This window comes from Cebidichthys violaceus, unplaced genomic scaffold (genome assembly GCF_023349555.1).
Source record: "Cebidichthys violaceus isolate CVI_PGR_0920_01 unplaced genomic scaffold, fCebVio1.0.p SCAF_13, whole genome shotgun sequence".
Taxonomy (NCBI): Eukaryota; Metazoa; Chordata; class Actinopteri; order Perciformes; family Stichaeidae; genus Cebidichthys; species Cebidichthys violaceus.
The window spans coordinates 10,201,301-10,222,809 of NW_027176296.1; the positions used below are offsets into that span (position 1 = coordinate 10,201,301).

General features: G+C 39.3%; 1 protein-coding gene across 3 annotated transcripts in view; it reads left to right on the top strand.

Annotated features, from left to right (window-relative positions):
- LOC137870446 (contactin-associated protein-like 4) overlaps window positions 1-21,509 on the top strand; it is a 122,340-nt gene that overhangs the window by 24,988 nt on the left and 75,843 nt on the right. For all 3 annotated transcript variants that reach the window (XM_068707733.1, XM_068707735.1, XM_068707736.1), the window contains exon 2: window positions 17,878-17,988. In XM_068707733.1, the coding sequence (XP_068563834.1) occupies window positions 17,878-17,988 (111 nt within the window). The remainder of the gene's footprint in view (window positions 1-17,877; window positions 17,989-21,509) is intronic.

Genomic DNA, 21,509 nt, shown 5'->3' on the forward strand with positions numbered 1-21,509 from the left:
GGGTCCTGAAGACCTGCGCCATCCAGCTGTCTGATGTCCTACAACACCTATACAACCTGAGCCTGAAGCAGGAGGAAGTCCCGGTGCTGTCGAAGACGTCGTGTCTGGTTCCTGTACCAAAAAAGCCGACACCATCTGACCTCAATGACTACCGACCAGTTGCCCTCACATCCCATGTGATGAAGGTGCTGGAGAGGCTGGTCTTGGCCCACCTCCGACCGCAGGTGAAATCATCACTGGACCCTCTGCAATTTGCATACCAGCCTCATGTGGGAGTGGACGACGCCATCATCTACCTACTACAACGAGCTCAGTCGCACCTGGATGGAACCGGTGGCTCTGTGAGAATCACTTTCTTTGATTTCTCCAGTGCATTCAACACCATCCAACCACTGCTGCTGAGTGAGAAGCTGCAGGTGGTGGGGGTTAACGCGTCCACCATCTCCTGGATCACTGACTACCTCACAGGCAGACCACAGTTTGTCCGACTGGGCAGTGTGCTGTCTGACACGCTGGTCAGTGATACTGGAGCCCCGCAGGGAACTGTTCTGTCTCCCTTCCTGTTCACCTTATACACCACTGACTTCCAATACAACACAGGGTCATGCCATCTGCAGAAGTTCTCTGATGACTCTGCTGTGGTCGGGTGTATAAGGGAAGGACGGGAGGAGGAGTACAGGGCAGTAGTGGATGACTTTGTGAAGTGGGCCGGTAAAAATCACCTGCTTCTGAACGTGGCCAAGACCAGAGAGATGGTGGTCGACTTCGGGAGGAGGACGACGGCTCCACAGCCACTGAGAGTTCTGGGAGAGGATGTGGACATGGTGATGGAGTACAAGTACCTGGGTGTGTCCATCGACAGCAAACTGAACTGGAAGGCCAACATCAACACTGTGTACAAGAAGGGGATCAGTCAACTCTTTTTCTTGAGGAAGCTTGGATCCTTCAACGTGTGCAGCAAGATGTTGGAGATGTTCTACCAGTCTGTTGTGGCCAGTGCACTTCACTTTGCTGTAGTCTGCTGGGGGAGCAGCATTAGAGCTGGAGACACCAAGAGACTTAATAAACTGATTAAGAAGGCTGGCTCCATCATTGGCTGCAAACTGGACAGTCTGGAACAGGTGGTGGAGAGGAGGACACTGAAGAAACTATTATCCATATTGGATAACCCGGATCACCCTCTCCACCACCTACTGCAGGGACAGCGGAGCACTTTCACTTTCTCCAACAGACTGATCCAGCGCCGCTGTCATAAGGACAGGTACAGGAGAACATTCCTGCCTACTGCTATAAGACTGTATAACAAATCACCTCGGGCCAAATCATTCACTGTTGGTTAAATCTTTGCACTACTGTTTATTTAATTGATTTAATATTATTCTGTTATTCTATTTCATTGTGTATAGTGTGCATTCTTTATCTAATATCTTTACTCTGTTATTATAATTGTATATATTGTGTATTGACATGTGCATTTTTTGTATTATATTAAGATTTTTACTGTAACCTATTGCTGCTCTGTAACCTATTGCTGCTTGCAACAAAATAATTTCCATTCGCGGGATCAATAAAGTTACTATCTATCTATCTATCTATCTATCTATCTATCTATCTATCTATCTATCTATCTATCTATCTATCTATCTATCTATCTATTCCTGTCTCAAACCATTAAACAGCAAATTGACATCAGATATAAATACAGTTAATAATTACTAAACCTGCTGCTTTGACCTTCCTCCATTCGATTCAATGACAGCTTTTATATTTGTATGAGTGGAGTGGCACAGTGGGAGTGGGCCATGTAAGTGCCTCTTGAAATACAGTAAGTAGTAATTATAACCATCAGGAATCTTATTCATGTCCTGATTCTTTTCTGACCTCCCACTCTGTGTGAAAAAAGTTATATGATGACTGAATGAATCTTCTGCTCACCTCAAACCGGACACCATCAAGTTACTACTCCTGGATCTTATTGCTGTAGGTCGTCACCCCATTCAACATTTTACATCAGACATATTTTAAACATGTCTATTTTAAGTCCAGTTATGTATGACCCAACCAGAAGGATGGCTTAACCTCTAAAAGATGACCCAGGTTGTAAAAGAAACTTTGAATTATCTTTTTTACAACAAGCATTTATCAGTGAGGGCCTATTTAAGATCTGAGATCTGGTGAAGGTGCCTTGGGGATCAGCAAATACAGCAAAAGTCAGGAGCATGTCCTGTAGATAAAGTATTTCAATGTAAAAAAAAATGAAGTTTTCATATTCTATTGTTCTTAGACAATATCAATTTCACTTAATATGTCTTTTGTTAAACCAGCTGGCTGCATCAGTGAGGATTATGTAATTATGTATTAATTAATGTAATTAATGATTATGTATTATTATGTAAACATTACCAGGAATATTGAATGGATTAATGTCTTTGTGTGGAAGTTATAATTTACTTTACTTCTTGCTGTATATTTTTATTCAGCTGCTAAAATACGTCCTCTGTTGTGACCACAATACATTTCACATGTTTAAAGATGAAGCAGGAAAAAGTTATTTTGATTTGTAGGTTTACTAAATGAAATTTGAAGCAACTGCTTAAATAAAGTTTAAGAAGTATTTGCACACATTAGGAGACTGCCCTCCCAAGAAAAATGGCAGCATCAGTCGTTTCAGCCCATGCAGCCAAAAATTGTTTACTTTCAAGTGACAAACCTCCCTAGCTGCCGTATGGATTAAGACTCTATAGCAAATGTTGAGTGGCATGACTTTGTTTTGGAGCCACACAGTATGAAAAGGCCGGGGTGGATGGATGGGTCAAAAAAACATCAAAACAACAAAAACACTGCGGACCATCTCCTGTTTCCCACCAAGAGTAAATCACAAAAGTCCCCTAACCTTAATAAAAGAATCTTTATAACTCAAGCCGTGCGTCTGTGTCATTCTGTTGTAATTTCCTGACACTGTCTTTCAAAATCTTTGCAGCTTAAGGTTTAAGGCATATACAAACGTTTTGTTTCTTTCAGAAAAGAAGGCAACGCTTTGCTTGATTATTCAAAAAAAATGTATTAAGTGCTGGAAGCAAAAGAAAAGCATTATCATTTGCAGAGTCTTTTTTTGTAAATAAAATGACTTAATGAGTAAAGGAAAAGAGAAAAAAATGTCCTTGTTCCTATTTTAAAATTCAAATATGATCCATTAATGAAAGTCTCATCACATTCTCCACACATCACCCCCTGGGTCCATTTGTAGAAGTGATGTAACTTGTAGCAATTCTACCAAATCTTCATAAGACTGACATATTTCATTGTCAATGTCTTTTTAATTCCTTCTTATTACTGATGTGTTTTGCATACATTTTTTGTTTGTCTCAGCAATATGTGTGCTAATGTGATAAACCTTAAGACTCTTGATACATTTTTTAATTGCTACTTTGTTGCAGTGCAGATTTCTTTTGACCATTTAATTCTGCTGATTAGGTCTGCCTCCCATGGAGCCACATATTAATGCAGTTAGCGCACACAAAATAACAGCATTGTTTTCATACCATTTTTTTATGGGGAAAAAGTAGTTGATGATGTTCCAGTGAGCAGTTTATCTACAAGTGTATTATAAATGTAATGTGACTTTCTTACAAGGGAGGTCTAAGATGGTGAGAGTTGAATGAGTCGAATTACGGGCCTGCCTGGTGTGTTAGTCACCAACAGACAGATGAAGGGCTGGAAATGAGGAACAACCATTTATCTGATTGTTAGCAGTCAGTCCGGCAGCGGAGCATCTCATTTCAGCTGTCAGGCTCCAGTCTGTAGGATTTAAATCAGTCTCAGCCCGGCTCACTATTAGTCCGACTTACACAATTCTGGATGACTCAACAAAATACTTTTAAGTGACACCTCACAATTCAGATAGAAAGTCATAAACTGGGTTACTAAGTAAAGTTGATTTACTTATGAAGGCTTTTGGAAATCCGCTATCAATCACAGCTGGCCTGTAGTATGAAGTTGGCATAAACTTTGAGTATCAGTTACCTTGAAACAAGACTTCTACATTCATGCTCGCTGCTCAGGGATACTACAACGCTCATTGTAAAACAATCAAACTGTTTGCTAGATAGAAGTTGAGGTGTTTTTCTGTCTGTGAGTGTTTTATCAAGCTGATGTTTGTATTTAGCTCCAAGTAACTCTGTGGCTATGTATAACCTCACATAGCTGCTGAATGTAGACTTATTGTGACAGTCATTAGGCAGTGAGACAGAAAAAAAGCAGACTAAATACAGTTTCACAGAGGACACTGCAGAGATTTTTCTCATTGTCAGAAGGATGCCATCTTGAGTAGAGATTTTTTCTTTTAATATATCTATCAATCCTCTTATTCTTTCTGATCCTGTCCTTCTCCCTCCTTTTTTTAGATACACGTTTGACTACACAGAATGTATACTTTCTGAGTGTGTGTGTATTTTCCTGTTTTGACTACTTTTAGTTTGTCAGTCACGATCTCAAACAACCAGACAAAAAGTAACGGTCTAGTAATAAGCTCATCTTGATTTATGTCCATTATTGTGTCGATAACATAAACAGAAGTTTGATTCCGAGTTCTAAAGCAGGGGTCACAAATAGACGGGCCGCGGTCCGGATCCGGAACCAGACACCGTTGTATCCGGACCCAGGACCTAAAACCGATTGACAGAGGGCTTTTATTTTAACCGGCGCAGCCTTTTCAACCTTTATGGCACTTGTTCAGCGGCGTAAATCACATCACGTGATGCAGCTCAGCCAATCAAATATGGGTATTCTGACACGTTTCCTGACTCAAATGAGATTTACACACACGGGGGAGACGAGGAATGAGAACGAAGAGTAGGAAAATTATTACGTGAGTCAGAAGTTATTTCACATGACGTTCTCCAAAGAGAGAAAAGTGTTCAGAGAGACCAGAGTCTTTAACCAACAATGAACAGACTCATATTGGTGAATTCTTCCCACGGACAGTTTAATGTCAATGTTCAGAGACCGTGACGATTATTAAAAGCGGTAAATGAAGCGTCACTACCAGACAAAGCACAACTCTTTTGAGCAAATTTAACGTACCCACTCACATCTGAAATGAAGACACAGAAAATAAACAATCTAAGAGTCCAATATGATCAGAATCTTAACACATGAAGTCACTGACCAACAATGATATTAACAGAGAGGAATACAGCTGTTATTACAGATAAAGTCCCTGCACACAAATTTCTCTTTTTAGAAGATGAGAAAATTATATATATAATATTGTGGCTTTTTTGATTGACATCACTTCACACCTGAATGAACTGAATTTAAAGCTGCAAGACAATTCAGTGAAATACATTTTTCTAAAATGAAGTACTTTATTTTAAGATTCACATTTTTCAAAAGCTTTCTGTCATGTCAGTTATTCTTTAATCCAGCCCTTATTTTACTTGAAATGAGAAGAACATTCATTTATGTATTTCTATGTATTATTTATAATCCATCCAGATAAATTTGAAAACTGAGAATAATAATTGTTAAATTATAATTGATGTGTACTTTCTTTATTTGCTTTGACAGGTGTTAGCTACACAGAGACATTACTAGGCTTCTTGAATATATATATATATATATATATATATATATATATATATATATAGCACTAAATAGCGCAAGTTAGATATTATTGTAATGTTCCGCACCTTTGCCTGAGGAGATTTTCTCAATCTGGACCTTTTGGAATGTTAATTGAATACCCCTGTTCTAAAGGATATGTTTTCTGTTTCAGGTAGTGCATTTGAGTTTCAATTTTATTGTGAGAAATGTATTTTAGTGTTGCCTCTAAGGTAGAAGAGTTGCTTTGTGTTGACAGAGGTTTATGTTCTTGTGTGCCTTTTTAGTTCCCGGCATTGTTTCTTCAGTCACACACTATATAATGCAGATAAACCTTTGTCTACTGGCACCTCCTTGTTAAAAGGTGGAAAGTATGTAAACAAAAAAGCACAGCTGTTTTCCACTTGATGATTGTTGTTACATCCTGCTCACTCTGATCAACAAGTTGACACTTACACTACTCTGAACTGTCTTACCTGTAGTTTGTTGAAGTGATGGATGGTACTCATCAGTATTCAGCATCTCTGGATCTGCTGTTGTCTCTCTCGGCACTCAGTTATTTCACTAGAATGGTAAACTGGATGATATACTGCAGGTGGATGGCCTTTCTGTCTCTGCTTCTCTCTCTCTCTCTCTCCTGTAATATTGTGCCTTAAGCACAAAACACACCAGCCGCATCACAGTATTGTCATTTGGCTTGCGTCATACAGACAGAAGAAGTACAGTGGCTGGGATGTACTGATCTAGGGAGCAAATGTAACAGAATTGCTGCCTTTCTAAAGAGTTGATGCCCATTGGATATACTGGACAATGGACCAATGTTTGAACTAGCATAACTTGTGGAAAACTGAAGTGAAACTTGAACTCCTGGGTATGGTTCCAGAAATAAGACCCTATTGGAAAATCCTGTCATTTGTAATGACTCAAATGCCATCCATTGTCCACAGAGGGATTATAAATAACACTAATTAGGGCCCGAGCACCGACGTAGTCGGAGCGGAGGACCTATTGTTATTCTAATGTTTTTAGGGCCCGAGCACCGACGTAGTCGGAGCGGAGGACCTATTGTTATTCTAATGTTTTTCATTATTATTATTATTAGGGCCCGAGCACCGACATAGTCGGTAGCGTAGGACCTATTGTTCTTCAAATGTTTATTATTATTATTAGGGCCCGAGCACCGACGTAGTCGGAGCGGAGGACCTATTGTTCTTCTCATGTTTATTATTATTAGGGCCCGAGCACCGACGTAGTCGGAGCGGAGGACCTATTGTTATTCTAATGTTTTTTATTATTATTATTATTAGGGCCCGAGCACCGACAACGTCGGGCCGCGAGGTCCCTATTGAAACTGTAGGAATTATTATTATTAGGGCCCGAGCACCGACGTAGTCGGAGCGGAGGACCTATTGTTATTCTAATGTTTTTTATTATTATTATTATTATTAGGGCCCGAGCACCGACGTAGTCGGAGCGGAGGACCTATTGTTATTCTAATGTTTTTTATTATTATTATTATCGTACCAGTTTCATCGCAAAAAGGAGGTGCTTGGGATACTGGGAATCTTTTGAAATTTGGCACAAAATTCAATCGTGGTGAAAATTCCAGTATTATTGGGGTGTCCAGCTGCGGCATGACATTTTGGCTCGATAGCGCCCCCTACAGAGTAGCCCCAACTTTGGGTTTCACCTAGCTGTATGAAATTTGGTAGGTATATGGAACGTGATGGGACGTACAAAAAAGTCAAAAGGAGGTATATCCTAAACCAAACAGGAAGTCGGCCATTTTGAATTTTATGACGTTTTTGGACCGTTTCAAGGCGCCGTACTTTAACGAACTCCTCCTAGAGATTAAACCCGATTGCCTTCAGATTTGGTCAGTATGCTCTTGAGACCTTGGCAGTGAAACGATACTCAAAGATCAAAAAGTTATCGAACTATGTGTCCGTGGCGTGGCGGCAAAAAAACACCATTCGCCATGAAACAGGAAGTTGTTGTAACTCGGCTGTACATTGCCTAATCTGCTCCAAATTTCTCATATGTCATAACATCCTGACCCTGAACACATGTATATGACAATTTAGAATCATAGTAATAGCGCCACCTAGTGGCAACTGGAAGTTGTACGTTTTGTACTTTGACATCCTGCTCCTCACTGATTATTCCAATCCCTCTAAAGTTTTGTCAGAAAAGCCTTAAGATGTTGATAATGCTTCATTGTGAAGATTGTAAGAAGTTGTCGAAGGGCGGCGACGTGGCGGCTCAGCGAACTTTGATCCTTCGCCATGAACGAATAAACTGATGTAACTCGACTCCGCATCATCAGATCTTTACCAGATTTCACATGTTTGATTAAACTCCAGGCCTGAAGATATCTGCAAGCCAATTTTGAATCATAGTCATAGCGCCACCTACTGGCAACAGTAAGTTAAAGTCTTTATACTTTGGCTTGTTTCTCTTAGTTGGAAAATCAGATCAACATCAAATTTGTTCCACACAAATGTAAGAAGTTCATAATGCCAGTTCTCTAAGCTTTTGATGTTTCGTCGAACGCCGTTGCCGTGGTAACGCAGTCTTCGCCGTGAAAAACGATGGTCATTTGGAAAGGTTAAAAAAGCTCGAAACACAAGCAAACTTGACACACAGATCACAAGGCCAAAATGTAGTTCTATAATATGATTTTATTCAATCAGAGTGTTAAATCGGCTCAATAGCGCCCCCTACAAAATTTCGACGAAGCAGCCCTCGCAGTACGTTTCACATAGATTAACAAAATTTGGTAGGCACATGTATCACATGTGGACTTAAATAAAAGTCTCTTGGGGCCATGCCCTAAACCCAACCGGAAGTCAGCCATTTTGAAATTTGTATGAATTTCTAGTGTCGTTTTAGACATTTCCAGGGGCTCTACTTTAACGAACTCCTCCTAGGGAATTAATCAGATCGACTTCAAATTTGGTCAGTACAATCTAAAGATCTTTGTGATGAAAAGTTACTCAAAGGTTGTTGTTTCGTAAAATGCCGTTGCCGTGGCGACGCATTCTTCGCCATGAAAAACAAAAGTGTTTTTGATGGGCTAAAAATGCTCAAAACGTAACCAAACTTGTCAAACACATTTAAAATCCTGAATGTAGTTATCTGATGTGATTTTAATGCTTCAGAGCGGCAAGTTGGCTCGATAGCGCCCCCTACAATTTTTTGACGATGCAGCCCTCGCAGTACGTTTCACCTAGCTGTATAAAATTTGGTAAGCAGATGTATCACATGTAGACTTAACAAAAAGTCTTAGGGGTTCATGCTCTAAACCCAACCGGAAGTCAGCCATTTTGAATTTTGTATGAATTTCTCCTGTTTTTTTCCATTTCCATGTGCTGTACTACAAACTCCTCCTAGGGAATTAATCCGATCAACTTAGAATTTGGTCAGAACAATCTAAAGACCGTAGTGATTAAAAGTTACTAAAAGCTTGAGGTTTCATCAAACAACATGGACTTGGTGTAGCAGCCATTTTACATTGTTCGCCATCATCCACCAAGCTGTTGTAACTCAACTGTACTTTGACAAAACTGTCCCAAACTTGACATGCTTGATTACCGTCATGATTTTAGGACTTTTGCATGCCAATATTAACTCATAGTCATAGCACCACCTACTGGCAACCACAGAAGTAAGCAGGATCCTTTAATTACAGCAGCCCAAACACTGAATTTATTTAAAGGGTTTGTGTGCACACCATGAGAAAAAGACTTCTCTGATCTAAATATGTGCAAACTAAGATGCATGGAGAGCAAAAGTTAGACAACAGTGGTTCTCAAACCATGTCAGTGGGCATTAGTATAAATGATCTGTCCAGAGCTTCTACATGAAAATCACGTTAAATGTTACAATGAATGCTTCACACTACAATCTAAAGTTATAGAAGAGCTTAAAATGAAAACAGTGTTAAATTAAAGTGTTAAAGTAAAAGCAAATAACAATACTGTTCTGTTAACTTTCATATAAGAAAGTCAGCAGGACACTGCAGGGAGTTGAACCCCATCCCAGTAAACTGACGGTCTGTTATTTTATAAACACTGAAACACATTCACACATATTCATTTTCTTAATGATCTTAACAGGCTTACATTTATGATTGTATCGGAGGTACAATCAAAACATTTGAGGCTTAAGACCTGGCAACATGATCTTGCTACGCTGCTGGTTGAGGCAGGAAATATAGTTTAACTCGTGCACGCAGTTTATGATTGTCACAGAAATGCATGGCCGCGTCAACCAGAGTCCTGCCAGTACCAGGAAATACTGTTTAACTCGTGCACGCAATGTATGATGGTCACAGAAATGCATGGCCGCGTCAACCAGAGTCCTGCCAGTACCCTCGACGTGCGTGAAGTTGCGAGGGCCCGATCAATGCTGCTTGCAGCTTTAATTAGGGCCCGAGCACCGACGTAGTCGGAGCGGAGGACCTATTGTTATTCTAATGTTTTTTATTATTATTATTATTATTATTATTATTATTATTATTATCATCGTACCAGTTTCATCGCAAAAAGGAGGTGCTTGGGATACTGGGAATCTTTTGAAATTTGGCACAAAATTCAATCGTGGTGAAAATTCCAGTATTATTGGGGTGTCCAGCTGCGGCATGACATTTTGGCTCGATAGCGCCCCCTACAGAGTAGCCCCAACTTTGGGTTTCACCTAGCTGTATGAAATTTGGTAGGTATGTGGAACGTGATGGGACGCACAAAAAAGTCAAAAGGAGGTATATCCTAAACCAAACAGGAAGTCGGCCATTTTGAATTTTATGACGTTTTTGGACCGTTTCAAGGCGCCGTACTTTAACGAACTCCTCCTAGAGATTAAACCCAATTGCCTTCAGATTTGGTCAGTATGCTCTTGAGACCTTGGCAGTGAAACGATACTCAAAGATCAAAAAGTTATCGAACTATGTGTCCGTGGCGTGGCGGCAAAGAAACACCATTCGCCATGAAACAGGAAGTTGTTGTAACTCGGCTGTACATTGCCTAATCTGCTCCAAAATTCTCAGATGTTATAACATACTGACCCTAAACACATGTATATGACAATTTTGAATCACAGTAATAGCGCCACCTAGTGGCAACAGGAAGTTGTACGTTTTGTACTTTGACATCCTGCTCCTCACAGATTATTCCGATCCCTCTAAAGTTTTGTCAGAAAAGCCTTAAGATGTTGATAATGCTTTATTGTGAAAATTGTAAGAAGTTGTCGAAGGGCGGCGACGTGGCGGCTCGGCAAACTTCGATCCTTCGCCATGAACGAATAAACTGATGTAACTCGACTCCGCATCATCAGATCTTTACCAGATTTCACATGTTTGATTAAACTCCAGGCGTGAAGACATCTGCAAGCCAATTTTGAATCATAGTCATAGCGCCACCTACTGGCAACAGTAAGTTAAAGTCTTTATACTTTGGCTTGTTTCTCTTAGTTGGAAAATCAGATCAACATCAAATTTGTTCCACACAAATGTAAGAAGTTCATAATGCCAGTTCTCCAAGCTTTTGATGTTTCGTCGAACGCCGTTGCCGTGGTAACGCAGTCTTCGCCGTGAAAAACGATGGTCATTTGGAGAGGTTAAAAAAGCTCAAAACACAAGCAAACTTGACACACAGATCACAAGGCCAAAATGTAGTTCTATAATATGATTTTATTCAATCAGAGTGTTAAATCGGCTCAATAGCGCCCCCTACAAAATTTCGACGAAGCAGCCCTCGCAGTACGTTTCACATAGATTAACAAAATTTGGTAGGCACATGTATCACATGTGGACTTAAATAAAAGTCTCTTGGGGCCATGCCCTAAACCCAACCGGAAGTCAGCCATTTTGAATTTAGTCTGAATTTCTAGTGTCGTTTTTTCAATTTCCAGGCGCTCTACTTTAACGAACTCCTCCCAGGGAACTAATCAGATCAACTTAGAATTTGGTCAGAACAATCTAAAGACCTTTGTGATTAAAAGTTACTCAAAGCTTGTTGTTTCGTGAAATGCCGTTGCCGTGGCGATGCATTCCTCACCATGAAAAACAAAGGTGTTTTTGAGGGGCTAAACATACTCAAAACAAAATCAAACTTGTCACACACATTTAAAATCCTGAATGTAGTTATCTGATGTGATTTTAATGCTTCAGAGTGGCAACTCGGCTCGATGGCGCCCCCTACTATATTTTGACGATGCAGCCCTCGCAATACGTTTCACCTAGATGTATGAAATTAAGTAAGCAGGTGTATCACATGTAGACTTAAAAAAAAGTCTTAGGGGTCCATGTTCTAAACCCAACCGGAAGTCAGCCAATTTGAATTTTGTATGAATTTCTTGTGGTTTTATTTCCTTTTCCAGGTGCTGCACTACGAACTCCTCCTAGGGAAATAATTCGATCAGCTTAGAATTTGGTCAGAACAACCTAAAGACCTTAACGATTAAAAGTTACTAAAAGCTTGATGTTTCATCGGATAACATGGACTTGGTGTCGCGGCAATTTTACATGATTCGCCATCATCCATCCAGCTTTTGTAACTCAACCTTACTTTGTCAAAACTGCCCCAAACTTGACATGCTTGATTGCTGTCGTGATTTTAGGACTTCTGCATGCCAATATTAACTCATAGTCATAGCGCCACCTACTGGCAACCACGGACGTAAACAAAATTCTATAATAACAGCGGCCCAAACAGGGTTTGTGGGCACACCATGAGAAAAAGACTTCTCTGATCTAAATATGTGCAAACTAAGATGCTTGGAGAACAAAAGTTAATCAACAGTGTTTTTCAAACCATGTCAGTGGCATTTGTATAAATGATCTGTCTAGAGCTTCTACATGAGAATCAGGTTAAATGTTACAATGAATGCTTCACACTACAATCTAAAGTTACAGAAGAGCTTAAAATGAAAACAGTGTCAAATTAAAGTGTTCAAGTAAAAACAAATGACACTGCTGTTCTGTTAACTTTCATGTAAGTCCAAATACAATCAGTAGGACACTGCAGGGAGTTGAACTCCATCCCAGTAACCTGACAGTCTGTTATGTTACAAATACTGAAGCACATTCACACGTTCATTTTCTTAATGATCTTAACAGGCTTACATTTATGATTGTATCGGAGGTACACTCAAAACATTTGAGGCTTAAGACCTGGCAACATGGTCTTGCTGGTCGACGCAGAAATGATCATCTAACTTGTGCATGCAGTGTATGATGGTCACAGAAATGCATTGCCGCATAAACCAGAGTCCTGCCAGTACCCTCGACGTGTGTGACGTTGCGAGGGCCCGATCAATGCTGCTTGCAGCTTTAATTATTATTATTATTATTATCGTACCAGTTTCATCGCAAAAAGGAGGTGCTTGGGATACTGGGAATCTTTTGAAATTTGGCACAAAATTCAATCGTGGTGAAAATTCCAATATTATTGGGGTGTCCAGCTGCGGCATGACATTTTGGCTCGATAGCGCCCCCTACAGAGTAGCCCCAACTTTGGGTTTCACCTAGCTGTATGAAATTTGGTAGGTATGTGGAACGTGATGGGATGCACAAAAAAGTCAAAAGGAGGTATATCCTAAACCAAACAGGAAGTCGGCCATTTTGAATTTTATGACGTTTTTGGACCGTTTCAAGGCGCCGTACTTTAACGAACTCCTCCTAGAGATTAAACCCGATTGCCTTCAGATTTGGTCAGTATGCTCTTGAGACCTTGGCAGTGAAACGATACTCAAAGATCAAAAAGTTATCGAACTATGTGTTTCTGGCGTGGCGGCAAAAAAACACCATTCGCCATGAAACAGGAAGTTGTTGTAACTCGGCTGTACATTGCCTAATCTGCTCCAAATTTCTCATATGTCATAACATCCTGACCCTGAACACATGTATATGACAATTTTGAATCATAGTAATAGCGCCACCTAGTGGCAACAGGAAGTCATAGGTTGTGTACTTTGACACCCTACTGCTCACAGATTAATCGGATCCCTCTCAAATTTTGTCACAAAAGCCTTAAGACCTTGATAATGCTTCATTGTGAAAATTGTAGGAAGTTGTCGAAGCGTGGCGACGTGGCGGCTCTGCGAATTTCGATCCTTCGCCATGAACGAATAAACTGATGTAACTCGACTCCGCATCATCAGATCTTTACCAGATTTCACATGTTTGATTAAACTCCAGGCCTGAAGACATCTGCAAGCCAATTTTGAATCATAGTCATAGCGCCACCTACTGGCAACAGTAAGTTAAAGTCTTTATACTTTGGCTTGTTTCTCTTAGTTGGAAAATCAGATCAACATCAAATTTGTTCCACACAAATGTAAGAAGTTCATAATGCCAGTTCTCTAAGCTTTTGATGTTTCGTCGAACGCCGTTGCCGTGGTAACGCAGTCTTCGCCGTGAAAAACGATGGTCATTTGGAGAGGTTAAAAAAGCTCAAAACACAAACAAACTTGACAGACAGATCACAAGGCCAAAATGTAGTTCTATAATATGATTTTATTCAATCAGAGTGTTAAATCGGCTCAATAGCGCCCCCTACAAAATTTCGACGAAGCAGCCCTCGCAGTACGTTTCACATAGATTAACAAAATTTGGTAGGCACATGTATCACATGTGGACTTAAATAAAAGTCTCTTGGGGCCATTACCTAAACCCAACCGGAAGTCAGCCATTTTGAATTTAGTCTGAATTTCTAGTGTCGTTTTTTCAATTTCCAGGCGCTCTACTTTAACGAACTCCTCCCAGGGAACTAATCAGATCAACTTAGAATTTGGTCAGAACAATCTAAAGACCTTTGTGATTAAAAGTTACTCAAAGCTTGTTGTTTCATGAAATTCCCTTGCTGTGCTGACGCATTCCTCTCCATGAAAAACAAAAGTGTTTTTGAAGGGCTAAAAATACTCAAAACAAAATCAAACTTGTCACACACATTTAAAATCCTGAATGTAGTTATCTGATGTGATTTTAATGCTTCAGAGTGGCAACTCGGCTCGATAGCGCCCCCCTACAATATTTCGACGATGCAGCCCTCGCAGTACGTTTCACCTAGATGTATAACATTTGGTAAGCAGATGTATCACATGTGGATTTAAAAAAAAGTCTTAGGGTCCATGCTCTAAACCCAACCGGAAGTCAGCCATTTCTAATTTTGTATGAATTTCTCGTGTATTTTTCCCATTTCCAGGTGCTGTACTACGAACTAGTCCTAGGTAAATAATCAGATCAGCTTAGAATTTGGTCAGAACAATCTAAAGACCTTTGTGATTAAAAGTTTAGAATTCATCAAACATGGACTTGGTGTCGCGGCAATTTTACATGATTCGCCATCATCCATCAAGCTTTTGTAACTCAACCTTACTTTGTCAAAACTGCCCCAAACTTGACATGCTTGATTGCTGTCGTGATTTTAGGACTTCTGCATGCCAATATTAACTCATAGTCATAGCGCCACCTACTGGCAACCACGGACGTAAACAGAATTCTTTAATAACAGCGGCCCAAACAGGGTTTGTGGGCACACCATGAGAAAAAGACTTCTCTGATCTAAATATGTGCAAACTAAGATGCTTGGAGAATAAAAGTTAATCAACAGTGTTTTTCAAACCATGTCAGTGGGCATTAGTATAAATGATCTGTCTAGAGCTTCTACATGAGAATCAGGTTAAATGTTACAATGAATGCTTCACACTACAATCTAAAGTTACAGAAGAGCTTAAAATGAAAACAGTGTCAAATTAAAGTGTTCAAGTAAAAACAAATGACACTGCTGTTCTGTTAACTTTCATGTAAGTCCAAATACAATCAGTAGGACACTGCAGGGAGTTGAACTCCATCCCAGTAACCTGACAGTCTGTTATGTTACAAATACTGAAGCACATTCACACGTTCATTTTCTTAATGATCTTAACAGGCTTACATTTATGATTGTATCGGAGGTACACTCAAAACATTTGAGGCTTAAGACCTGGCAACATGGTCTTGCTATGCTGCTGGTCGACGCAGGAAATGTCATCTAACTTGTGCATGCAGTGTATGATGGTCACAGAAATGCATTGCCGCATCAACCAGAGTCCTGCCAGTACCCTCGACGTGTGTGACGTTGCGAGGGCCCGATCAATGCTGCTTGCAGCTTTAATTTATATTGTGATTTATTTAGTATTTTTATATGTAGTGGTCCTTAAAAAAATACCATTTCCCACAAGCCAAGTTAAACCAGTTACTGGCAAACTTGAAGCCATTTGAGAGGTTACAAAACTGGACCACTTCCTAGATCAGACATAGTTTTGTAGGTTTAAAAAAAAGAAAAAAAAAAGTTCTTAAAAGCAAAGAAAAAAGAGAAGATAAGACTGATGTCATCAAAACTGTTTTTCCCTTTTCCTTTATCAAATATGTGCTGGATAATGTTCATATTTATATATGTACAAGTCTTTGTGACATTTTAGGTTTCTACTGTAGGTTCAGTCAGTGTTGCAACTGAATCACCTTCTGCTGTCAGTCTATAGCCTTATGTCAAAAATGTGTTTAAGGTTCCATCATTCCTCTTTTTTAGAAAGGCTTTGTAGATATATGTATCCATGTCTGACAAAGCCCAAGTCAGTGGCTGACAATTCAGCAGCCTTTTGCTTTAATGTTTCTTTAAGCTGTCTGTATTTGTGCTTTACCTTATTCTCACAGTGTTTTGGAGTTATGAAAGGTGTTGGGATCTACCAACATCTATACAGGTTTTCTTTGAAATACATTTTTGTTGCAATCATAGATCCAAATAGCTCCCATATATCCGTATTCTTTTACAGAAATGTGCTCTTCAGCTCATTTGGAGCATATCACCTAATTTTAACTATTTTGTTAAGTTTGTCATTCAGGGCTTTCTGAGCATTGCCATCTGTCAACCCGTCACCAGTGTCAGAATATGGTCTTTTAAACTATAAGCCAAATCCGAGGTCTGGCTTGGATGTTTTCAGCAGTTTTACTTTATTACTTTGAGAAAACTGTACAGTAGGTTGCTTGGAAACATAGGTTGCTTGTTTGGCACATAAATGCAAATTACAAACACATCTGGGGTAAGCAGAGGAGGGTTTGGAGCGGTGCTATTGAGAGGTGATAGTTCAAAGCAAATCTTCCAATATATTATTGTGCACGACCATTTATAAAAAAAAAGAAACATGAGATTGCTGCAGATTCGTTTCTGTTTGAAGATTCAGCAAATGATGAACTTGGATGGAAATGCACAGACTGAAGTGTCTGCAGAGAGGAGAGGGGTTACACTGGGTAGACTTGGGTGGATATTCAAAACAGTTTGTTGTTTATATTCTCAGGCAGTAAAACTCCCTCTGTGCTTGAAATTAAGTACAATAATGCTGACAAAGTAATCTCAGCTAAAGACTTGTTGTCAGGGGAGGGAGACGGGACCTGACACTTCTGAATGGGTTGTGAATAATTTTAACTGCTCTCTACTCAGTGGTGGAAAACAAAATCCATAAAAAAAAGATTCTAGATTGCGCTTTCGCCGTAATCGTGGAAACGGTGAACGTTTCATAATGACTTAATAATCAGGTATTCTGCAGAAACTGCTTCCTCGTGGATACATGACTAAACAATCCAACGCTCCTGTTTCATGACTGCTTTTGTCAGATGCAGAACAACGGTCCTCAAAGTAGTTTCTTGCTAAAGGACATTTCAGTGCGATAGATACTGGCTGAGAGAGTTCTTCCACTGGAAAGGTGGCCTCCTACTTTCCATTGAGAAGTGTCTCTTATAGCAATAAAGTACAGCAACAAAGGCATATCAATTGATAATCAGAATATCAACTATACCTCTCAAAAGCATGCTTGATACTGTACAGACATTCTGTTTTATAATATTTAACATTGGCACACTTGTAGCCTTCATTTGTTCTTTGAGACTGTTGCCATGGCATTGTTTGTCGGTGCATCAGCATAATATTGAACTCCAATTCCTACCCTTGACATTTTTAAACATTGAAGTGTAGGAGGCATGAAAAGGTCTCCACTGACTCCCGCTGAAACAAAGTTGTCTTATTCATGTTCCTGCTTTGTGTGACCCCATTATCTGCTCCAACCTACAATTATCTGTTAAGGATACTAAAGGGAGCCTTAAGTTTAACCTTTCCATTAGAAGAAAACTTCCTCACTTCCTTTAGTCTGCTTTTCACCATTGTTATATTGAAATTACTTCCTGTAATGTATCGATCCATAGGTTCAATGAAACCTCTTTTCTGCTTTGTGATTTATTAACAGAGGTATGTGACAGCCCACTGGTAGCCAATCTGCCACAGTCATCATTCAGAAGCTCCTCCCAGCTAACCAGCAGCCATGGGCCGGTCTTTGCTAAGGTCAACAGGAGAGAAGGTGAGGAATCATTCATTGCTATGTTCATTGTCAATCTTAAGAATTTTACTACCCATAGCACATTTCAAGATGGATTTATTGTCATAAATAATCACTGCACTGATCCAGGCATTGGCAATGATACATATTTTAATTGTTGCTGGACTTTGTGTCAGTTTTTCATATTTAAAGCATCACTAGAAAGCTTTAGACAAAGGACATGGACTTTATTACCCAGAATCCATTGCTCACTCTGAATCTAATATAGCTGGAAAATTCTTTGACATAAAATTCTTTTACATAACATAAACTTTTAGGGTATAAAATTGGTCGGGACATTGATGATGTTCAATCATTGTTGGTGAATTATCTTCACTCTGCCTGTGTCCTGCCTATCCATTTTGTTAATGTGCAGCTTAACTTCATGATGTTTATTAACGTTTTTAAAAGTTTTAAAGTTCATAAACCTCTTTGTTGTAACTTTGGTGTTGGCTTTCCAACTAGTAAAAAAACTGTGATATAGGGAGAGGGTGCACAAGCTGAAATCTTGAGAGAGATGGAGAGTGAGAAAGAGCGGGCAGTGGTTGAAAGACTAGCAAGTGAACACAAGAAACTAAACTTCATATGCTGATAACTTCATGACAGTTAGATTGTAAATAAGTTTGATAAATTGTCTTCAAACACTCAAGAGATTGTCATCTTTAGAGACGGACTTTCTGGAGATTTCAGTCTCCTTTTTTATTTCTTTATGTCTCCTTTACTTTCATTCATTACATCAGTCACACAACAGAACCTTCATCTCTACCCTTTTCAGTTGTGACCTTTTCCATTTGATCACAGTTGTGTTTCTTAGCATGAACAATGAGGGGTTTGGGGTGCTGGCTATTCATAAAACGTTTAGCCTTGTGCAGCTCTAAACTTTACGCATTCAGTCAGTTGCTGACATCAACTGTCAAGAAGCACCTTCAGGCCAGTGAAATGTTGGGAACAGATGTAGAAATGGCAAAGTCCATCTACTGAAACTCTCTTTTTTTTACTGAAATGTGAACAGTCTTGTTCTGCTGGCTGCAGTGATGTATTTCTCCCTCAGTGCAAGAGGGAGTCTTTACCTCTCTTCACGCATCACATATATTAAATCAGTCATTTAATCAAAGTTAACACAGGACCATCCCTCAGGAGTATAGTGTTTGCGTCACATAACCCCTGTGAAACCAAAAGTAGTGTGCTTATTGTAACCAATAACACAATCTTTTACGAAATCCAACGAAGTAGTTTTGTTGCCTAAAGTTAAATGTAGATCATGGCTGGCTTTAGAACTTTTGGGAGGAAACGTTTCGTATTTCTACAGTGCTCAGTTGCCGACTGAAGTGCCAGAGTAGAAAATCTTTTACTCCTACTGTAAGAGAAATTTGATCAAATTGAAGATAAATCAGCAAAATGTAATTGTGAAGGCTGCACAGTTACTTTCCTGTGAACACATTCCAACACATTGCCGGAAAATTGGTATGACAGTGAAAATGTTGTGCTCATTTCTTGGGTCTGTAGGCACCGCTGAAACATAAAGCCAATCATACAGTTGGACCTGTTCCAGCAGCCTGCAGCACAGGTTCACAAAGACTTTTTCTCATATCTGTGTTCATTTATTGTGCATTTTTAATGACATTTCACCAAGTTAAAACAAATCAGTGACATTTACATTAACTTTGCTTTATATTACATTTTCAAACGCATCAAAACAGAAGCAAACAGCAAGAAATATTAAAAACACCATATTGAAAATGTGAGCCACTACTGTTGCATGACAACTCAACTTGTCATAGTAACGCAACATGCTTTCCAGCTCAGTAGTTTTTCAGGAGCTGAGTAGTCGTATTAATAGTGACTGTCAGAGCAAGTGATTTGACATAGTAAACAGACCTAATGACAAAACTAAAATCAGACTGAACACGACTTGACTAACGACTCAAAGGACAGGTTTTGGCTGTTTGTAGAGGACAAATATCTATCATTATCCAATAGCAAATTCACTGTGGTATTCCACGTTTACCAATATCATAATATATATGTGATGTGGCTCCCATATCTCTGGTATATATGAAAACAATGACAAGTCGGTGGAGTCAGACCAGCTGGTTGTCATGTTGTTCATTGTTTATTTTAAAGATATACAATGCAGTGTTTCCTGAAAAACAATGTATACAATGTTGACTGTATTTGCATGGAACATACCCTCTGACTGTATTTTCTTTTTTTGCTGCACGTTCGGTATGTTTCTGGGTTTCAGCCTAAGGGCACTGGGTGTGTAGCCCCCATGCATGTACAAGCATGCATACAGCTAACAAAATGGCGTACACGGCACCGAAAAAACGCATATATAGTGAAGTGAAACGCCAAGTGGACAAAGCTTGTTCAAAAACTTGAGTGAATCTGGGTTTGGCTTTTATTGCAGGTGGTACACTGGGCTGGCAACCACGGTCAGGGGATTTGCTCTTCTGGTGTCATTGAGCGGGAAAAATATGAAGGTAGATTTGTGTCTTTATTACGCCAACAAAAAAATATGTTTTGAAAGCAAATTTCTCGCACTGCAATCAAAAATCAAGTTTGTAAGTGAAAATATATAAACTGAGAATAAATCATTTGTTAGTTTTGCTTATGAAACTATAATTTTTGGTTGCAAAACAAAAACCTTTGCTTTCAAAACGAAAAGCTACGGTTTCAAAATGAAAAGCTACGGTTTCAAAACCAAAACCAAAACGTAAAGCTACGAGTTGAGTTTGGATTTAGTGGGCGGGGCATACGCTGCTGAATGAGCCAGGAGTTTCTATTGGTGGGTTCGACTTGGATCCCGGCATCTACTTCCACTGTAGAGGTTACTGTGATGAGCGGCATGGAGGTAAGTTGACATTATATTGCTCTGTTTTGTCACAATTACTTTAAATGTGGTAGCACTTCACTTTGTTTTCATGTTGTTAGTGTCGTAGAGTCTCTTTTTTTAAAGAACGACATGAGGTGTTGTTGACATGAAGCTTCACTTTCTGGGTGCATGTAACGTAAGTCGAACCCACCAATAGAAACTCCTGGCTCATTCAGCAGCGTATGCCCCGCCCACTATGTCCAAACTCAACTCGTAGCTTTACGTTTTGGTTTTGGTTTTGAAACCGTAGCTTTTCGTTTTGAAACCGTAGCTTTTCATTTTGAAAGCAAAGGTTTTTGTTTTGCAACCAAAAATTATAGTTTCATAAGCAAAACTAACAAATAATTTATTCTCAGTTTATATATTTTCACTTACAAACTTGATTTTTGATTGCAGTGCGAGAAATTAGCTTTCAAAACATATTTTTTTGTTTGTGTAATAAAGACACAAATCTACCTTCATAGAAAAACAGGGGACAACTTTTAATGTTCAGTTTACAAAACCCTAAGCGACAATTAATATATAATATGCCTGTAGGTCAATTATTTTGTAAATCTGCAGAGCACCTGTTGGCTTTTATTCTGAGTGAGAATTGGCTTTAAATATAAAATGTATATGATATAACGAA